Here is a 20,467-nt window from a genome sequence, read left to right as displayed (position 1 = left end):
ATGGTATATATAATTGTCCGCATCCTAGAAGAGACCCAGATGAACCTTATCCTGTCTATCCTATTTTGATGCCTTGAGGAGATAATATTCATGGAAATCCACTTGCACAAGGAGGGAATCAAATGCAAAATAGGAGGAATAACCCTCCACCTAGAGAATCAGCAGATATGGCCGCACCTATCCCGGGTATATGTAGTGCAGCTACATGTAAAGACAAGAAGAAAGAGGAAATAAAACAGGAAGATGAGGTGGAAGTGGGAGAAGTGTACATAGTTCAACTTAACAAGGAGTCTTTGGTGTTGGAGACAAAGGCAAGAGATGAGGAGTTTGAGGATGATTCCATTCTTGAGCTAGAAGAAGTAGCAGTTAGACTGAAGAATCTTCTGTTGATGAGGATGAGGTGTGTTGGGAGGAGATTCAAGAGGTATGTTATGATGATGATTTATCTCTCAATGTAAGTCAAGAGCCAATTCATGACATAGATGAGGATGGTAATAGTTAGGCATGTAATAATATGTGAGAAACCTTTGAAGATAACCACAAGGTGGATCTTGTGGTGATGCAGTTTCTGAAGAGTTTCAAGAGCCTAGCTCTATGGTTTTAAATACTGTTGAGGATGTGAATGCTCTAGACAGTGATGTCAGTTCAATGGTGGCAAATGTGATTCCTAGACCATGTTTAATGGTACATGTTTCAATTTTTGGAGATTTTGTTGGCCAGTGAGGAGCCGCTAAAGGTGCAGTGTTTGGTTGTCAGTTTTGTTTCTATTTTTGGTGACATTGAGTGTCGGGATGTGAAGTTGGTGGAGTCATCTAATCTCTTTCGCTAACATGGTGGTTGATGAGCATTGTCAAAATCTTGAAGATGTTGTGCATGTGGTTACACATAGGTTCCTAGGTGTCTTCTCAATAAGTTTTTAAGTGCTCTTTGTTGCATATGGGTGCTATGGTTGCTATGTTTGGATCTACCTCATGTTACAATGATCTATATTGTTCTTGGCTATGGTGTTTGGTACTTTTGGTGTCATGTTTAGTGGCCAAGAGCTCTTGTTAGAGTAGCAGATGCCTATGTTTATGCTTTGGATGTGCTTTCCTTGCATGCTAGTCATTAAGATAGTGTGAAGGAATGTGTTTGGTTTCTAATGGATGCACATGAAAACAAGGGGGGATGGCTTACCTCTAAGATTATGCAGTGGAACAAGTAGCAAGGTGATGAGAGATGATTGGGAATTCTTCATGGTTTCATATGTTCTTCTATAGGACTATGACATTTTTTTAGTTTTTTATGTAGTGCTTGAGATTTGTGATGCCTTTACAGAGAATCTATTGTCTAATTTGATGTGTACATTTTTTTAGTTTTTTATGCAATGCTTGAGACTTGCGGCGGCGGAAGAATATACTATCTACTTTGATGTGTACATGCTTGGTGACAATGTGAATGAGTTCTTGAATACAAAGAGGGATGCCATTTTTTCTTGGTGACAATGCGAATGAGTTCTTGAATACAAAGAGGGATGCCATTTTTTCTTGTGAGAAGGAGTTACGTTTCATTCACATGATGACATATGTGGACATGGATCCAAAGAAGTACAGGAGGATGGGTGTAGGAGGCAACATATTTTCTTAAATAGTGGTGGCATGGCTTCAATTCCAGATGTTTTATGCTTTGGGTTGACAATGTGTTCTATTGTTCTAGGACCTATGATGATGCAAGTGGGCTAGTCTAGCAAACCTGTTGATCCTAGAGGTTCAACAAAGATGTGTGGTGCTATCAGTGTGAGTTGGGTGCTATCAGTGTGAGTTGGGTGCTTCTGTTTGTGCTTTGGCTTTTTGCTCTAGGAGGACTTGGTGGATATCTATGGATTCCCTTATCCTACTATTCAGGCATGTGTTGGAGCTTGGTCTTTGATCTAGGTGGTGCAAGTTATCTGTTTGATCTAAGAGGACTTTCAATTGAGAAGTGGATGGCAATGTTTGGTCTTTGATCCAGGAGGGACATTGATTCCATTTATTTATTGGCTTATTGTGTTGACTACTAGATGGCATGAGGCCCTTGTGGTTCGCGTAAGGCATGAATGCCTTACAAGTGGGATGGTTGATATGATCGGGGTTTTTCTTCTCTTTTCATGGACTTTGAGGAAGGGAAAGAGTAGCTACATGGAGTCACATAGGAGAGTCTATGCTTTTGTTAGCAATAAATAATGGATATCATCCTTGGCAAAATAACCTTGGCAATCTCATCCTATGCCTTGGAATAAAGCTTGGGAATTTAGTATTTTTGGCCTAAACTTTAGTAGGAATCAAAAGCACTCTTTTTTTCAAGGAAACCGTGTGCATGAGAGCACTTCATTTATCCCACATGCCGGGATTTTCACAAAGCATGGAGGTTTTATAGACCACTTTGGCTCCTCTCTTTACATCACCAAGGGGGGGCATGGCTTATCATGACTTGTGGTGGCTCTTGATGTTCCCAATGCGCATGGTGTGGACTTTCACGTGCTTTTTAGGGGTCTCTAGTGCTAGCGTCCATTTGCTACTGTGGTTGTCCTCTTGTGGTTGTATGTGTGTCGCCCATCGGTTGTCTATATATGGATGTCACACCCCATTTTCATGCAAAGTGAAAGGCTTTCTCTCTCCCTATGTTGCTCTCGGAAAGAAGGGATCTTTTATAAATAAAGAAAGCTATCTTGAGAAAAAAAGAGCGCCATTCTTTTTTGAAGGGAAAAGGAGAGGAAGAGAGAACTCCTAAAAATCTTTATAAACCATCATGTATAGCACCAAGATGGAGAGTGAGAATTGAGGTTGACAAACATCTCTTTGTACTTCTTTTCTCATAAAGGATGTTCTCCTTGTTTCTCTACACACATTTGTTCAAAGCAAGTAAATTTTTATGCTGGAGAGAGAGAGTAAGAGAGAGTTTTTTGTTCATGTTGAGTAACCTTTGGATGATTAGGAGTGTGGTCAATATTGGGTGTGTATTTATGAGATCCCTACACATTAAGATCCTAGTTCAACCCTTTTCTCATTAGCTAGAGTCTTTTCATTTTATCTCTCTTCTCTAGATGTTTAAGTTCCTTTTCCCTGGTTTTTTGCACTGGGAATTATTAGGGTTTGCTCTTGCTTTGAGAGTGTGTGTGCATCTTATCAAGGTTGTAGAGGGTGCTATAGATATTTTTTCCCTTTATTGACTTCACTACCTACCACCAAGGATCCAATCATCATCTTTTAGTTGCTCATCTTTTAGTTATTGATTCCATTGCTTGTATTTCTCTCACTTGATCTCCTTGTTTTACTCTCTTTTAGTTGACACACTGATGTCAAGCTATTGTAAGTGCTAGATAGTCGATCGTTGTGCTACTAGGATTGTTGAGAAATTATTTTAGGTTGTCATGAGATTTTTGTAAGCTGCACACAATTGAGGTTATGCTATCAAAAACCTTGACTAGTATCTTTACAATGCCCCCTCACATAGCCTATAGAGCATGCCTAAGTGGGTTTAGTTGTTCGATAGTTGAAAGGGCATATCAAATGTTATCAATGAGGCTAGATAGGACTCGGAAGGCAATGCCATGAGTTGTTGCCAATTGGATGTGATTGAGCTAAGGTTAAGAGTAACCCCTAAGGTTAAGAGTAACCCCTAATGTGGAAGAAAAGTCTATGAATGAAATATGTGTAAATTGAGCACTAGGCAAGCTACTATGGATGCCCCCCATTATATTGTAAACAAATTGAGAATGGGATATTTTTGAAGCAATTACATCTCCTCTCTCAATTTCAAAAAAGAAGAAAAGTTGCAAAGGTAGAGTAGACTTATAGAGACATCCCCCTCTCTAATATTCTTCTGATCATAGTAACTCTCTCTAATCCTAACCTTATCACTACAAGAGGCGGCGCCATTATCCACGCTTTTTCTTTGACGCTTTAGAACTAAGCTTAAAATCCCCTAAACGTCGAAATATGTGTCGATAAAAGCGTCGAAATAGAAACGTCGAAATCAGCACCGAAATAAGCATCGAAAGAAGAGTTGAAAAAAGTAATTTTACCACGCATTTTTCGACGGTGTTTTTGACCCCTATCTCAATTGGTATTTCAACTACTATTTTGACGGTTATTTTGACTATAATTTTGACGTATATTTCGACTGTCATTTAGGCGCTGTTTTCGACGGATGCAAGAAACTTTCGACTCTGTTTTCGATGAATGCAGGAAACTTTCGACACTATTTTCGATGGATGCAGGAAACTTTCGACGCTTATTTTGACGCTGCATGTATTAAATTTTTTTTGGCATAATGGTGCATCCAGCTGCAGTCTTGTAGCTGGATGCACCATTATGCCAAATTTATAGAGTGGCAACTGTACTCTGATGTGAAGAACGAAGCGAATTTGTTGAAAAAGTTAGAGAGAGTGCCATAACATTTTCGACATTACAAAGTAGGTACACAATTCACATAAGTGCAAACAATGGGGCCAAATTATATTGTAAGATGTGAAATTTACATATGAAGCTCTGACAAGATAAGCCAAAATTAAAATTTACATATCAAGCTTTGATGAGATAAGCCAAAATTTGCATACAATCTATACAAGCTCAAACAAAGATGTGAGCTGACCAAAATGTGTATGTACAAGGGGAAAGACATGGGCAAGGCCACTCTATGCAGAGCCCTCACTCAGGATCAGGCATTGGTCCCTGCAAAAACCATACAAGATGCTTTTTTTGGTATACCAAAACAACGATCTAACATGACAAAGCAAAGTAAGTATACAAATCATAAGGTTAAGGCTTGCCGTACTTACCATATCTACAATGCGTCCCCAATTGAGGTTGGCGCCTTCTCGCTCAAGCTTCTCCAAAAGAAAGTATGTGTTATGGCGGTGAGCAATGTCCTCCTCTTCTCTCGTTGCGCCGGCGGCGGCCGACCAACCACTTGATTCTAAAAGTACCAAAACAACAAGATAAGTGTTGATACTTTACAAAGTAGACATAACATCAAATGAAACATACAAGATAAATGTTGATACTTACAAAGTAGACATGGAATGCGTCCCAACTACTGCTTCCAAGAGGTGAGAGCTTCCTACGCTCTCCATTTGGGCTTTGGCCGCATCCTCTTGTTGCTTGTAGCATTGGGGATTTTGAGCATGCTTTTACCTCTCCTCATTCCAATCCTTGGTGCTCATGTACCAAGGCTTCTCCCCCCCTGCCTTCACTCTTCTAGTCACATCTCCCCGCCAATGTTTCATGACGTCCACCATGTGGTCCTTTATCCACCTTATGGGGATGACATTACTACTGCCGGCGTCCGGCTTGTGTCCTTGATTTGATTTATGACTCTATCTTTCTTGTCTTTATCCAACTTTGGCCATAAAGTCATTTGCAAAGACAATGTGGCAAAGCTCGCGGCGATAAGGCGCTTCATCTCATGTGGCAAAGCTCGCGGCGATAAGGCGCTTCATCTCTTGCCCGACATTATCCAAAACCATATTGCCATTTACAATTGTGTAAAATGTTTCTCCATCGGTGGGTGTGGGCTGTGTCAAAACGTCGCAATAATCACGAGCGTGGAGTGCTTCTGGCACTAGATGGGGGAAGGACGCTCATGTGGGGGTGTAGACCCATCCATGTCCCCACTTGGACAACAATTGCCTCCACCTCCACTACTCGAGCGTTGTGCTCTGCGAGTGGACGAGTGACCTTCTAGCGGCTCTTTGTGGGGTTTCTACTACAGGTGAATTAGGGTTAGCGGTGGTGGTGCCTGATGGTGCGGCCGAAGTGCCTGCCCCTCTCCCAAAATATTGTTGTGCCATCGCTCTTTGCTCGAGTGTGGCTTGTGTTAAAAAACCCATGAACTGGTCAGGCGACATGGCATATGGAGAGAAGGATGGAGAGTAAGCCGGTGTCTCATCTGGAGTGTGTGACATGTTTCTACACACACATAACAAAGCCCACATGGACACTTTAATAAGAGCATACACATGAATTATTCCTCAACATTAATTATGCATAAAGCTATGCATGAGGCTTATGCATGAAGCATTATGGATAAAGCTTATGCATAAAGCACTATGCATAAAGCACTATGCATAAGGCCTTATGCATAAAGCTTATGCATGAGGCCTTATGCATAAAGCTATGCATGAGGCTTATGCATAAAGCATGAATGAGCATTATGCATAATGCTTATGCACAAATCTACAAAACAAATCTCTAGCATCCAAGGGTGAAATAATAATAGAGGACACAGAGAGGAAAGATAGAAAAGCACTTACCTCTTCGTGATGTTGAAAGAGAGGATTAGAGGACCTAAAAAACCAATAAAAGGGTGAGGAAAGGATTAGTAATGCATACATACAAAAGCTTATGCATGAGGCCTTATACATAAAGCTTATGCATAAAGCATTATGCATGAGGCTTTTGCATAAAGCACTATGCAAACCACGCTATCCTAAACTAAACCGTATCCCAGCACTATGCATTAAACATGCATGCATAGAGCTTAATGCATGCATAGATTAAGAGAGCTTACTGCATGCATAGATAGAGCTGAATGCATGCATAGAGCTCTATGCATAGAGCTTAATCTATGCATATATCTCTATGCATTATGAATGCATGCATAGAGCTTAATCTATGCATTAAGCTATATGAATAGAGCTTAATGCATAGATTAAGCTCTATAATTAGAGCTCTATGCATGTGCATTAAGCTCTATGCATAAAGGACCTACAAAACAAAACCTCTATGTATGTGCATTAAGCTCTATGCATAGAGGCCTTATACATAAAGCTTATGCATAAAGCATTATGCATGAGGCTTTTGCATAAAGCACTATGCAAGCCATGCTATCCTAAACTAAACCGTATCCCGGCATTATGCATTAAGCATGCATGCATAGATTAAGCTCTATATGCATGCAGTAAGCTCTATGCATAGAGCTTATGCATGAATAGATAGAGCTAAATGCATGCATAGAGCTTAATGCATGCATTAAGCTTTATGCATAGAGCTTAATCTATGCATATATCTCTATGCATTATGAATGCATGCATAGAGCTTAATCTATTAAGCTATACGAATAGAGCTTAATGCATAGATTAAGCTCTATGATTAGAGCTCTATGCATGTGCATTAAGCTTTATGCATAGAGGACCTACAAAATAAAATCCCTCTTTTTGGTAGATAAAAATAGAGGAAAGAGAGAAAGGAATTTACCTCTTTTAAGTGAAGTTGAAAGAGAGGATTATGAGACCTACAAAACAAAACAAAAATTTGAGAAAAGAATTAGTAATACAAAACCCTAAAAGTGTGAATAGCATGGATACACAAGGAGGTTTATCCTTTAACACACACACCAATTTAACAACAACCAAGAGGAGAGGAGAGGGGAGGGGAGGGGAGGGGAGGGGAGGGGAGGAGAGCGAGGGCAAAGAAGGAGGTGAAGAAGAGCTTAGGAGAGAGAAAGAACCCACAAAACAAATGAGAAAGCAAAAAAACAAGAAAATTACTCATAATTACACACACAGATATTTTACATCACATGTACATGTAGCCAAGTGGAGATGGGAGTGAGGGAAAAGGAGGCATACCTAGTGAGGAAGCAAAACACATGCGCACGAAAAAAAGCACAGAAAAAAGAGAGGTTCTATTTTACTGTAAAAACCTGCGTCGTCAATATATGCGTCGAAATAAGCGTGGAAAAATGTGTCGAAAAGTACGTGGAAAATAGCGTGAAAATAAGAGTTAAAAAAAGCTATTTTCGACGATCTTTTTAATGCTTATTTCGACGTTCGCTACTTTTCATTTAAATTCAAAATCTTTTCAGATCTTGCGCACCCTCGACATTTCAAATTACCTATCATCGACTACCACCCTCCACAAATACTTAAGGTAGGATTCCCCTCTAAAAATAAGCATTTGTTCCCATTTTGCAAATCAATATGGAAACCATGGACGATGCCACACCCTAAAATTTTGTTGATTTAGAGGAGGACACTTTGCCCATGTACTTGCTACAAATACCAAGTGGCTCGACGACATTGATGAATTTGCAATGATCATACAAAAAAATGGGAAATATTTTCGGTGGAGTGATTGGAACATCTTGTTGAGATATCGAGCTCATCTAGTGAGGCGGTGGACACTGATGACCCGCCTGGGGGATAGGCCCCACACTTACACCACTGGCATGGTTGGTGAGATCATGGGTGATATGCGGCCAGTGGGATGACAAGCTGTGTGAGAGCCATTTTAGAGACTGGCATAGTTATAGGGCCAGCTCATTTAGTTGGGTTCACACTATAGAGAACCCTAGTATGTATTTGGTTGGGTATATTGTGTGTACTTTCATCTTTGTATATGGTGTGTTGAGTGTTGTGTGAAGAAGAACAAGATTTTCAGCCTCTCACCTTGTGTGTTCTCTTTTAGGGTTTTGTGAGTGTGTGTGTGCTTGCAAGAGCTCAAGTTCTCTTCTCCCCTGCATCCTTTCATGGTATCAGAGCATGGTTCATGCTAAGGGCTGAGCTATAAGCAAGAGAAGCACATGAAGCGGTACGAGGGTAAGAGCTTCAACTACTCTTTCCTATTTGTGTTGGCGACTACACCCTTGTCGGGAGCTCTACGGGAGGCACCGGGCGACAAACGATCTCTGATTGAGGAGCTTTCTTCGCGGGAGTAAAGCTATAGGGCAACTATACTATCCTATCAGACTAAAATTTTTCGGGCCGAAAACGCGTTTCGGGCACGTTAGGACCTCCATTTTTTGGAATGCGATTTCGAGTAGTGCGGGTAAGTCATCGATTCTATGCAGAACTCTATTTAAGAACCGTAGGAAGACAGATTGGTTGTGCAGACATTGTATGTGCTGCAAGGAGGTCAAACAGTTGTGCCATTGGGTGTATGTATGCACATTGAGGTCACTAGTTGTGACATTTGAGTGTAGTACAGTACCGCTACAGAAAATACAGCAGTTTGTGCTGCAGGACAAACCAGAGTGCTACTTCTGGTAAATTTGTGTGTCTAGCAAGATGTCAAATGATGGCATAAACTAGATTGTTGCTGAAGTTTAGAGCAACAGGCCTTCACAAGTTCAGGAAGAGGACGAGGTAGAGGAGGCCATGGACGCAGCCAAGGAGGTGGCCAAACAGGTAATCAGAATTATGGCCAGCAGAAGCAGTAGCAGCAGCAACAACAGTCCCATAATTCACAACAACAACAACATGCAGGTGGAAGAGGCCAATTCAGAGGCAGGGGGAGTCAAAGAGGTCGTGGAAATTGGCAAAGGTAGTATAATGATACACGTGGATGCTTTTATTGTGGTAAGCATGGACATGTGCAGGCAGATTGTTATAAGAGACAGGCTGACATGCAAAATGGGAAATTGCAGCAAAACAACTATGCATCCTCGAGCAGAAACAATGAGGATAATGAAAGGTTATTTGTTATGCAGCATGTCGTTAATGCCGTGTCTGAAAATGTTAAAGTAGTACATAAAGATGATGTATGGTACGTTGATACAGGTACTTCGAACCACATGAAAAGTCATGGGGAGTGGTTCAAGGAGATGAAAAACCTTAAAAGACTAGGTTTTGTGGAAACAGGGGATGACACTGCTCATCCAATTGCCCATGTTGGAGATGTGCCATTGTCTATGTAGAGGATGGCAAAGTGAAGTACCTTCTTGCAGATGTACTTCATGTTCCGAACATAACAAAGAATCTAGTTTCAGTTGGCCAGATGATTGAGCAGGGTTTGCAGGTTTGGTTTAACCCTGATGGTTGTTATGTTGAAGACTTTAAAGACAAGTGCAGGTTGGTTTTGCAAAAGACAACAAAGTGGGCAGAATGATTACATTGAATGTAAACATGCCTGAAGTGAGTGCTGCGATGTTTGCAAATGGTTCAGGAATTGTTGCAGACACATACATTTGGCATCAAAAAATTGGACATGTGAATGTGCAGAGAATGAGGTCTATGCAGACTAATGGAATTGTGACAGGGCTGCTAAAGTTTAAAGTTGAAGGTATGCAAAAAATATGTGAAGCATGCCAATTTGGAAAGCAAACAAAGCATGTATTTTCACGTGACAGAAATGTGTGCAGAAATGCACTAGATGTTGTGCATTCAGATGTATGGGGTCCTACGAAGACCATGTCTATGGGAGGCTGCAGGTATTATGTGATATTTATTGATGACCACACAAGTGTGGGTATACTTCATGAAGGAGAAGGGTGAGGTGTTCACTCATTTTCAGAATTTAAGAGTTATGGATGGTTGAAAAGCAAATAGGGAAATATGTAAAGTGCCTAAGGTCAGATGAAGGGGGAGAGTACTTCTCCAATGAGTTCTCTGATTTTTTGAAGAAGAATGGTATTCACAGATAGTTTACATGCAGATACACTCCGCAGCAAAATGGATTTGCTGAGCGAGAAAACAGGCACATTGCTGAGATTGCGCGAGCATTGATGGGAGACAAGAATATGCCGCATAGCTATTGGGCTGAGGCTGTTTATACAGCAGTTTACATCATGAACAGGACTCCAACTGCAACCATACTACATGATGTAACTCTAGAGGAGAGGTTTACTGGCAGAAAACCTGATTTGTCTCATCTGAAAGTCTTTGGATGCATTGCATATGTGCATGTGCCAGATGAGCTGAGAACTAAGCTGGATCCAAAAGCTGAAAAATGTGTGTTTATTGGGTATTCCCTTGAACAAAATTTATACAGGTGTTATAATCCTGCTACACGTGAGTTGAGGGCAAGCAGGGATGTTGTTTTTGATGAGATGAGCAGCTGGCATGCTATTGAAAAAGAAGTTGTTGGGGCTGATGTGAGTGGAAATGTGGTTGCACAGAATGCAAGTCAGCAATCACAGTCTTTGAGTGGACCAGGAGAGTCCTCATCTAGTGGTTTAGTTGATAGACCATGGAGTGGCAGGCTACGTCATAATACCAGTCCTGCAATTGTGATTAGTACATCACATAAAGGCAAAGAGAAAGTGATTGAGCCCCTTAGTATGTCTGAAATTTCTGCAGGGCATTCTCATGTTGATGGAGAGTCTAGTGGCTCAGAGATAAGCCTTGATGAGGATCTTGGGATACCAGCTATGAGAACACATGGTGTAAAGAAGACTATGGAACCCATGAATGCAAAGTTGCGAAGATCTGGGAGAGTGAAGAATCCTGTGCAGAGGTTTGCCTATGATGGTTATGTGGCACATCACTATGCATACATGGCAAAAGTTGTATAGGTTGTAGAGCCCACATGCATTGATGAGGCTGTTGTGGAAATGTGTGTTGGGAGAAAGCTAAGGAGGATGAGGAGATGGATGCACTATATGGAAATGAGACTTGGGATTTAGTGCAATTGCCTTGCTGAAGGTAAGAAAGCCATTGGATGCAAGTGGGTGTACAAAGTAAAACATAACAATGATAGAAGCATAAGGAGGTACAAGACTAGATTGGTAGCCAAAGGATATGCACAGACATATGACATTGATTATGAGGAAACTTTCAGCCCAGTTGCCAAGATGGCAACAGTGAGAGTTGTGATAGCAGTGGCTGCGTCAAAGCAATGGTCTTTACATCAGATGGATGTAAAGAATGCATTCTTGCATGGGGATTTGCAGGAAGAGGTGTATATGCTGCAGCCACCTGGTTATGAGGATGTGAGTCAGCCACCTGGTTATGAGGATGTGAGTCAGCCCGAGCATGTTTGCAGGTTGAAGAAAGCCTTGTATGGCTTAAAACAAGCACCACGAGCATGGTTTGACAAGATTTTTGAATATCTTGTCACTATTGGCTTTCATGTAGCCAATGCAAATTTCTCGTTGTATGTGAGACACAGTTAGAGGGGTTGTGCTTGTTGTCATCTATATGTAGATGACCTGATCATTACGGGGGACCATGATGCAGAGATCTTTGATGTAAAGATCTTGCTTAGACAGAAGTTTGAGATGAAGGATCTAGGGGAGCTCAGATATTTCTTGGGCATTAAGGTGATTAGGTCACCACATGGTATTGGATTACTGCAGAGACAGTATGGCTTGGACATGTCCAAGTATGGTATGATAGGCTGTAAGCCTATCTCAGTGCCATTGGATCAGAATGGCAAGTTGAGTGCAGATTCAGGAGAGATTTTGGAGGATCCTACTATGTATAGGCGCATAGTAGGAAGCTTGATCTACATGACGATCACCAGGCCAGATTTGAGCTATGCTATTGTGTTGGTGAGTCAATTTATGCAAGTTCCTCGGAAGTCGCATTTGTATGCATTGAGACGCATACTGAGGTATGTGAGGCCTACTTTGTATTGTGGACTATTTTATGAAACTGGGACAAAGATATGTGTACATGGGTACACAGATGCGGATTGGGCTGGTAGTATCTCAGATAGAAGATCTACTAGTATCTCAGATAGAAGATATGTGTACATGGGTACACAGATGCGGATTGGTCTGGTAGTATCTCAGATAGAAGATCTACTAGTGGCTTCATGTTTTCTTTCGAGAGTGCTGCTGTGACTTGGAGCAGCAAGAAGAAGCCTACGGTTGCTCTATCTAGTATAGAGGCCGAGTACAAAGGTGCTGCTATATGGCAGCTTGGTTGAGAAAGCTACTTGTTTGCAGATTTGGGTCTATCAGTGGATAGACAAGTTGTCATTTTCTGTGACAACATTAGCAGTATACAGCTGGCCAGGAACCCAATTTTTCATGCTCGCACGAAGCATATAGAGATCCACTACCATTTTGTCAAAGAGAAGGTTTTGGCAGGAGAAATTGACCTTGTTTATGTCAGCACATGGGATCAGGTCGCTGACATCTTCACCAAAGCGTTGGGTACAGAGAAGCTCTGTAGATTCAGGGCTTCGCTTGCTCTTCGCTTGGTGTACATGCTTGGTGTACATGAGATGGAGTTGAGCTCGAGGGGGAGTGTTGAGATATCGAGCTCATCTAGTGAGGCGGTGGACATTGATGACTCGCCTTGGGGATAGGCCCCACACTTACACCACTGGCACGGTTGGTGAGATCATGGGTGATATGCAGCCAGTGGGATGACAAGCTGTGTGACAGCCATTCTAGAGACTGGCATAGTTATAGCGCCAGCTCATTTAGTTGGGTTCACACTATAGAGAACCCTAGTATGTATTTGTTTGAGTACCTTTTTATATTGTGTGTACTCTTATCTTTGTATATGGTGTGTTGAGTGTTGTGTGAAGAAGAACAAGATTTTCAGCCTCTCACCTTGTGTGTTCTCTTTTAGGGTTTTGTGAGTGTGTGTGCTCTTTGCAAGAGCTCAAGCTAATTAGTGGCAATGCGTGCTTCAATGACGAACCAGTGGATATCTGGCCTGAACGATGGAGACCAACAAGAGTAGCCACAAACGAGGTGATCCAACAACCCGAGGAACTTGAGGCAGATTTGGAGCAAATACTAGAACATGACATGGATGACATGATAAATGCCTTACACGATGGAACAGAAGATTGAGGTTTGGAACATGAATGGGTAGAAGAAAACACACGACGTGTGGAATACGCTTCCCAAGAAGAGAAACACCTACGTAAGCTTGCTCGTCTTCCACTATATCGTGGAGCACATGTGTCTATTTTACGTGCTTGCCTATCCATATTGAACTTGCAATATCGATTTTTGGATGGTCTGATATGAGCGTATCAAAACTTTTTGCGTAAGTGATGATATCATATGCAATTAATGGTGATAACATTTGATTGTGGTGTGAAGACTAATTTCATGCAAGAAAGTCGTTCAAGTGCAAGTGATAGCAATACTAAAGTAAGCATGCTAGATTATTGTGGAACAATCCAAGATATTATCAAGGTTGGATTCAAAAAGTTTGATATGTTCATTTTTGATGTGTAATGGTTCAAGTTGGTAACTTAAGGGGCGCAAGTAACTGTACGCAAAGACAAGTGTAGATTTCTTCAAGTAGACCGCACAAAGATATGGACTGACCAAAGGGACACATTTGTGCTACTAGAGCACAGTGAGCAAGTCATCTTTGTGGAAGACTTGACAGATCATAAATGGTTGTTTGTGATCCAAATAAATCCACGTGGAAAACAAATATTTGAAGAGGTGAAAATAGCAGTTGACTGTTTGCCAGATGCTGAGGAACTCCCCCTAGATCATGTGATGGTTGAGCACACACCACTAGCACCTATTGAACAACAAGAAGAACAAGAAGAAGACGTACTAGTTGAGGAAGTAGGTGAGGCTCACATGGGATTAGGATAGCATGAAGGTGTACTCATTGAGCAAAAACATCTTGAACGAGAAACAGACACTAGAGATAATCCAGAAGAAGAAGAAATTCAAGCTGAGTATGATCATGATGCATCGACAGCTCTCATGCTAGAGCTAGAAGAGGATGATGACATGGATGAATTACCTTCTACTACTACAAGACAACTGGTTCCACCAATTGACAACAACAATGATGGAGTATTTCTAGAAATAGATTTATTTGGAGCCATGGATCTCGCTGAGGACGAGCAAGTTGATGATGAACTTTAATTTCATTGTAAAATAGAGCACTTTCTTAATTGCACCTTAGTGATGAGGAGGAGGAGCTAGCATTTTTTCTCCTTCAAAGAGCGTGATGGAAGTTATACCCTCCTCTTTCCCTTGTCTCTCTCTCTCTCTCTCTCTCTCTCTCTCTCTCTCTCTCTCTCTTTATCCATCTCTTTCTCTCTGATCATCTCTCTCTATAGCTTTCTCGTTCTCTCTCTCTCTCTCTCTCTCTCTCTCTCTCTCTCTTTTTATCCATCTCTTTCTCTCTGATCATCTCTCTCTATAGCTTTCTCGTTCTCTCTCTCTCTCTCTCTCTCTCTCTCTCTCTCATAGACACATATGCTTGCAAAGAGGTAGAAAGAGAAGGCTAAAACACACCCCAGGATGGGAACTAGCAAATATTATATATAAATTCAATTATTTTTAAAAAAGAAAAATTTTGACTGTTATTTCAATGCTTATTCCGACGATTTTTTCCACGCATATTTTGACTATTATTTCGACGATTTTTTCCACGCATATTTCGACGCACATATCGACGACGCGACCAGGCGTGGAAACTAAGCGTCGAAAAACAATGATTCTCTTGTAGTGTATTCCACTAGCCTAGCAAAAAGAGTCCATAATAATCTCATGGGCCTCCTAACAATAAGGCGTTGGCTATGACACCATATTGGAATGCATGGTGGATTAAAGTTAAATCAACTTTATAATCAATAAAAAGGTTAATTGAATATTAACTTAAGATAAGCTAAAAAACTTTAACTTAAGATAAGCTAAAAAACTTACACAAATCTACTCATGAAATCTCACTCACAAAAGAAGAGGCCACGTACAACATATATAGCTACTAGAAAGACCCAACTCGTCATAAGTTCTTACATCACATATTTGACCTCATCCCTTAGATCACACTCAATCTTATCTATTCTAGTTACCCTATATTACAGTCTTCACAACTCATTCTTACACATCTCACACACTCTCAAGCCATTCAATTTTTGAACACTCATTTGCATATGACCTTGGTGCACACACATACACATACTAACACCCAATCATATTTAAGATTTATTCTCTGAGAGAGAGAGAGAGAGAGAGAGAGAGAGAGAGAGAGACTGATTCTACATTGAAGCGATTTCAAATCACCACTCTCAAATGGCAAAGGTGGTGGCTAATGGGCCTCAATGAACCTTAAATTTTAAGGCCAAAGTAAGGTTCTATAAGAAGAATTTTAAAACCATTCTTCTTTGTTACATGTTTCAAGGTGGCATCTTCCCACCTATTTTAAGATTCAACACATTAAAACATATTATGTATTTATACATCTCAATATGTAACAAATTTTCTATAAAAACCATGCAATTTTGTCTATGCATGTGCATGTTGTTCCACTTTTCCTAATACATAAATGTAGTCCTCCATCCTCTCAACCCTTGCACCTTACACTTGGGATCGCAATGCCTGCCTCACTAAACCGGTTGAAAAATTCGTTTTCATAATCAAAGGTACCCATGTGTGGGATTTGCTTTCATAAAGGGAACCCATGTGGCATGTGGGATTCGATAAGGTCTGAGCAGCAGTTCAACCACAATCTCGTTGCGTGGCATTCACTAATTGGCGGCAATGTTAGCAAATGCGTATAAAATTTCAACGACTTTATTGATACGTGGCATTCACCGATTGGCAACAACACACTTTACAAAGCGAGCATTAGATACAGGGTGTAGTACAGCTGGTAAGACCGATGACTAATCGAAGTCGGTCTCTTCTTCACTCACATCATTCAGTTACCATCGTGAGCTTCTACGGAGACGGAGATGCCATCAGAGGGCGCGTCTTCGTCAAACAAAGGGTTATGTTCAGGCCGATCGAGGCCTGCAATGGCATCCTCATACATGATGTTGATATAAACTCTGTGATCCGGCGACGGGTGGCGCCTATCTGCCTGCAGGAAGTGGCTAAGCGGCGGCGCAGCGGCGGCATTTTCGACCCGTCGTGAACATGGGTCTTGATCTTCTTCGCTTTTATTAATGCAGGTGGCGCACCTGATGAGGAAGCTCCAAAGCCTAGCAGAGTCGATTGCGATGCGCCGTAACTGGCTGCTTCTCACGAAGCGGCAAAGATCCGACCGTCCAACTGAGCGAGAACAGCTGCTTGCAAGCGAGCGCACACTCATGAGAACTGGATTGCTTTCTCTCATACCCATTAAAGAGCCCAGGGTGATGCTCCTAGCTGGAAACGAGAACAGAGAAGACTGCAACGCAGACACACAGCCTAAGGCTTCTATATTAAGCAATTAATAGGATGTTAACAGCCAGAATTGCATGTACCTCTGTGTCCATATCCGAAGATGCTAGGGATGAACACGTCGGAGTGGCGACAAGAAAGGCGTTGGGCTGCGCACCGCTGAAGGCGTTCGCAAGCCTCATCTGGAACGTCACAGGCCGTAAACCCAGCGGCCATCCGGCAACACCTTCGGCCTCTTCCTACACAACAATTGCACACAAAAGTCTGACACGCAATCTCTCGCTGCTTGCTGCTGCAGCGCTACACCTCCCTTCCATTAAAACATAATTACCTCCGCCTCCATCGTAGATCGATCGCCTTCTTCAAGTGCTTTGATGGATACCCTTCTTCAAATGTTGCAGTCGTTGCGTCCAAGCGCTTCCACCTGCTTCTGCATCTTCACAGACCTACCAAGCGAAAATCTGCGAAGTGGGTGGCTGAGGCGCTGCGCGCGTAAGTCGTAGTGTTAGAGCCTACTTCGGGCCCCCCACTTCTAATTCCGCCAAGAAAGGCGCAGTACCCAATGCATGAAACTTTTATATGGACCGTGTTTAACCCGTTGAGAGCTTTTTTTCTTTTGTAAACCACTGAACCGTGGTAGCTTACGATTGCAAAAAAATATTCCGAATTGGAGTAATTTCAACTACTAGAGAAAAACTTTTTTCCCACCACCGAGAAATAAGACAACTTGGAGTACAATCTGTTTCCCTATTCAAAATCTCATTATTAACCAACTAAATTTTATCGGTTTTTGTATAGACTAGTGTCGCGACGACCTGTCTCCGACAGGCAAGAAGCATTTTGCATTTAGGTACATATGCAAAAGATATATGTGTAAAATCACTCGTCCTTTCCTTTTAGAAGCTAGGCACATCGAGTTACACACAAACATGCATAGAGATGTGTACATGTACGTATGAGTACATCTACGTGAAATCCATTGAAAACATACATACCACAACTGGAAGATATGTGTAAGTGTGTGCACGCATGTGTGCATGTCATATACACACATGTAAATATGTGTGTGCACCCATAATATCCATAGATACTGGTCACACACATACATATATGTATACATCGCCCTCAACTTACCACACTAATATATAAACATCGTGATTGCCATATATATCCATATAGAAGCTTCTAGCATTACAAACCCATAAAATGATGAGTATCTTAACACACCTGAACACAATCTCAAAACAATCTTCGGACAATAGGATTATCTCTCCTTGGTAGCCTATATCTCGTGCCTCCATCTGGCAAAATGTATGCCATAAAAAATATTAGCATTGAAAATATAACTCTTGTAGAAAAAAGTTGGATAAGGATAAAAGCTTACAAAACTCATTTGGTAGATCAATATTTGAGGTGAACAGCGTTTGAACAGGCTTGTAAACAGCAAATCGAAAAATTATGTATTGTCCAGTGTCTATGCAACCGAAAATCTAACTTATTAGGCTTTTCATAATCCACAAACATTACACATATATGAAGCTGATCTGCAACCTTCCACAATCGTAGATTGTAAATTCCTAGGAGCCCAAAGCTCTCGTTGTAACTGTCTCGACCATACAAACCCAACAATAATTTGGATTCTAAAAAGTGAAGATATTCCCTGTTGCAAATGAATGTTTCAATAAAAATATAAATTAATCAAACAAAACATAAAAGCTACATAAAAAGAAAGTTTGTATATATACCGTAAAACACCAGTGCTCTCTAACATTTTGATAATTAGAGAAGTTGTTGCTTGGCCTTCCCAAAATGGAGGGTCTACAATTCAGCCATGAATATTAAATAAATCTTGGAAAATAATAATACCTAAATTATAGCAAACGTATAAAAAAATGATCTCCTTGCTACATCCATCCTAAGCAATATATCCCTAATATCAAATATAACACACACACACACACTCTCTCTCTCTCTCTATATATATATATATATTTATACACACACACACACACACACTCTCTCTCTCTCTCTATATATATATATATTTATACACACACACACACTCTCTCTCTCTCTATATATATATATATTTATACACACACACACACACACACACACACACACACACACACACAAAATAAGGGCACTCTATATAAAAGCAATCCAAAAGCAAACAAAGACTGCACTTGCACATCTTCAGAAACATTCTCCAATCAAATGCTTCCTTCATTGCACAAAGATAGGTATAAATGTATTCTCTTACATTTGCAAACTGCCATTTATATTTAAATTCTTCGACATGCCATTTGCAAAGCCTCCTTGTAGACAACATTGGTTGTGAAGAGTTCATTTGAACCTGTTGTGTCACTTTCATATTCCACAATATGCTTTGCACACACTTTCACTACATTGGATGATCTAACACGTGACATAGCGACATACAGTTGTCCATGTGTGAATACTTGCGTGGCCAGGTAAAGTCCCAATACACTCAATGTTTGTCCTTGGGACTTATTTATTGACATACCAAAAGCTAACCTGACAAGAAATTGCCTCCTTCTCATGTTAAATGGCAATTGAAGCATAGTAGGCACAAATGTTATCCTGGGAGAATAAAGACTCTGTCTCCAATGTTTGTACCAGTAATGATTTTTTCTTCTATAAATTCCATGGATATCGATGTTTGCAACTCCCATTAACCATGCAAGGAGAGCGCATATTTAGTTCACCACATGGTCCATGGATATTGCAATGACTAATTATGCTGTGCAACTCTGGAAACATCACCTTGTCAGGAAGTTCAGCACACATATCATAGTGAGGGATCTCGATCAGTTTATATCCACTTTCCAAATTCAATAATATATGTACATGTGGCAAGCCTCTTTTTTGAAATTCAATAATAGAAACAAATCCCAATACCGTTCCAAATATTGATTTTTTTACCAATAAGTGAATCGTGTTCTTATGCTTCTCATAAAAGACCCGTACAGTCAAGTCGAGTCGATCTTGAGCAACTTCACCTGGAAATAAAGCATTGGTTATTTCATCCCACTTAGGATTGCAAGTAAAGGTGATAAATAGGTTAGGTTTACCCATATTTCTTACAATAGCCATTGAATCTTGGTACAATTGATGCATATATCTAGGCCCCCCAGTATATGTAGATGGTAGTACCACCCTGCGTCCACCAGCAATGCGCCTGCAGAGACTCTATTAACTCCATCACTTAAATTAACCATATTTGTAAGACCTTGGTATACTTCTGCACGTAATACTTTCTGGTTATTGCATATCCATAGTAATCTAGATTCTTCCATGCTACTAAATGCATCACAATGTACTATTGCAAAAGACGACCACCGCGTAGAAGGCATGCATTTGTATCTTCCCTAATGTGTAGTCTATAAGCATAATATTGTCGTTGAGTTACAATCTTTGCATCCTCATTTGAGCCTTCTCTATTGAGTGGAATTCCAACATGCCAACCATCCTCTCCTTAAGGAAATAGAAGAACATATAATAGAGGCATATATGAGCGATGCAAGTTAGATATTTTTTTATAGCACCTGTGCATGACATTATTTGAATGCCTCTATGCCCCACATGAAAGTCATCTCCTTGACCGGGCATGATAGCTGCTACCTCACTTCCTATAGGAACCAAGTATTACTGTGAGTTTGAT

General features: G+C 40.8%; 1 protein-coding gene across 1 annotated transcript; it reads right to left on the bottom strand.

Moving 5' to 3' along the window:
• Nucleotides 1–16,192: 16,192 nt before the first annotated feature.
• On the bottom strand, nt 16,193–17,317 carry LOC147608660 (uncharacterized). Its single transcript, XM_086788646.1, has 3 exons — nt 17,114–17,317; nt 16,866–17,021; nt 16,193–16,789 (listed from the first exon to the last, which is right to left on the bottom strand). Exons 1-3 carry the CDS (start codon nt 17,123–17,125, stop codon nt 16,319–16,321), a joined length of 639 nt encoding a protein of 212 aa, XP_086644772.1. The 5' UTR covers nt 17,126–17,317; the 3' UTR covers nt 16,193–16,318.
• Between the last annotated feature and the right edge of the window lie 3,150 nt (nt 17,318–20,467).

Source organism: Cibotium barometz, chromosome 52, assembly GCF_041138505.1.
Source record: "Cibotium barometz isolate CiBa-2024 chromosome 52, ASM4113850v1, whole genome shotgun sequence".
NCBI classification, from domain to species: domain Eukaryota; kingdom Viridiplantae; phylum Streptophyta; class Polypodiopsida; order Cyatheales; family Cibotiaceae; genus Cibotium; species Cibotium barometz.
The sequence above is the reverse complement of the archived record's forward strand: the minus strand, read 5'-3'. Positions and strand labels throughout refer to the sequence as shown.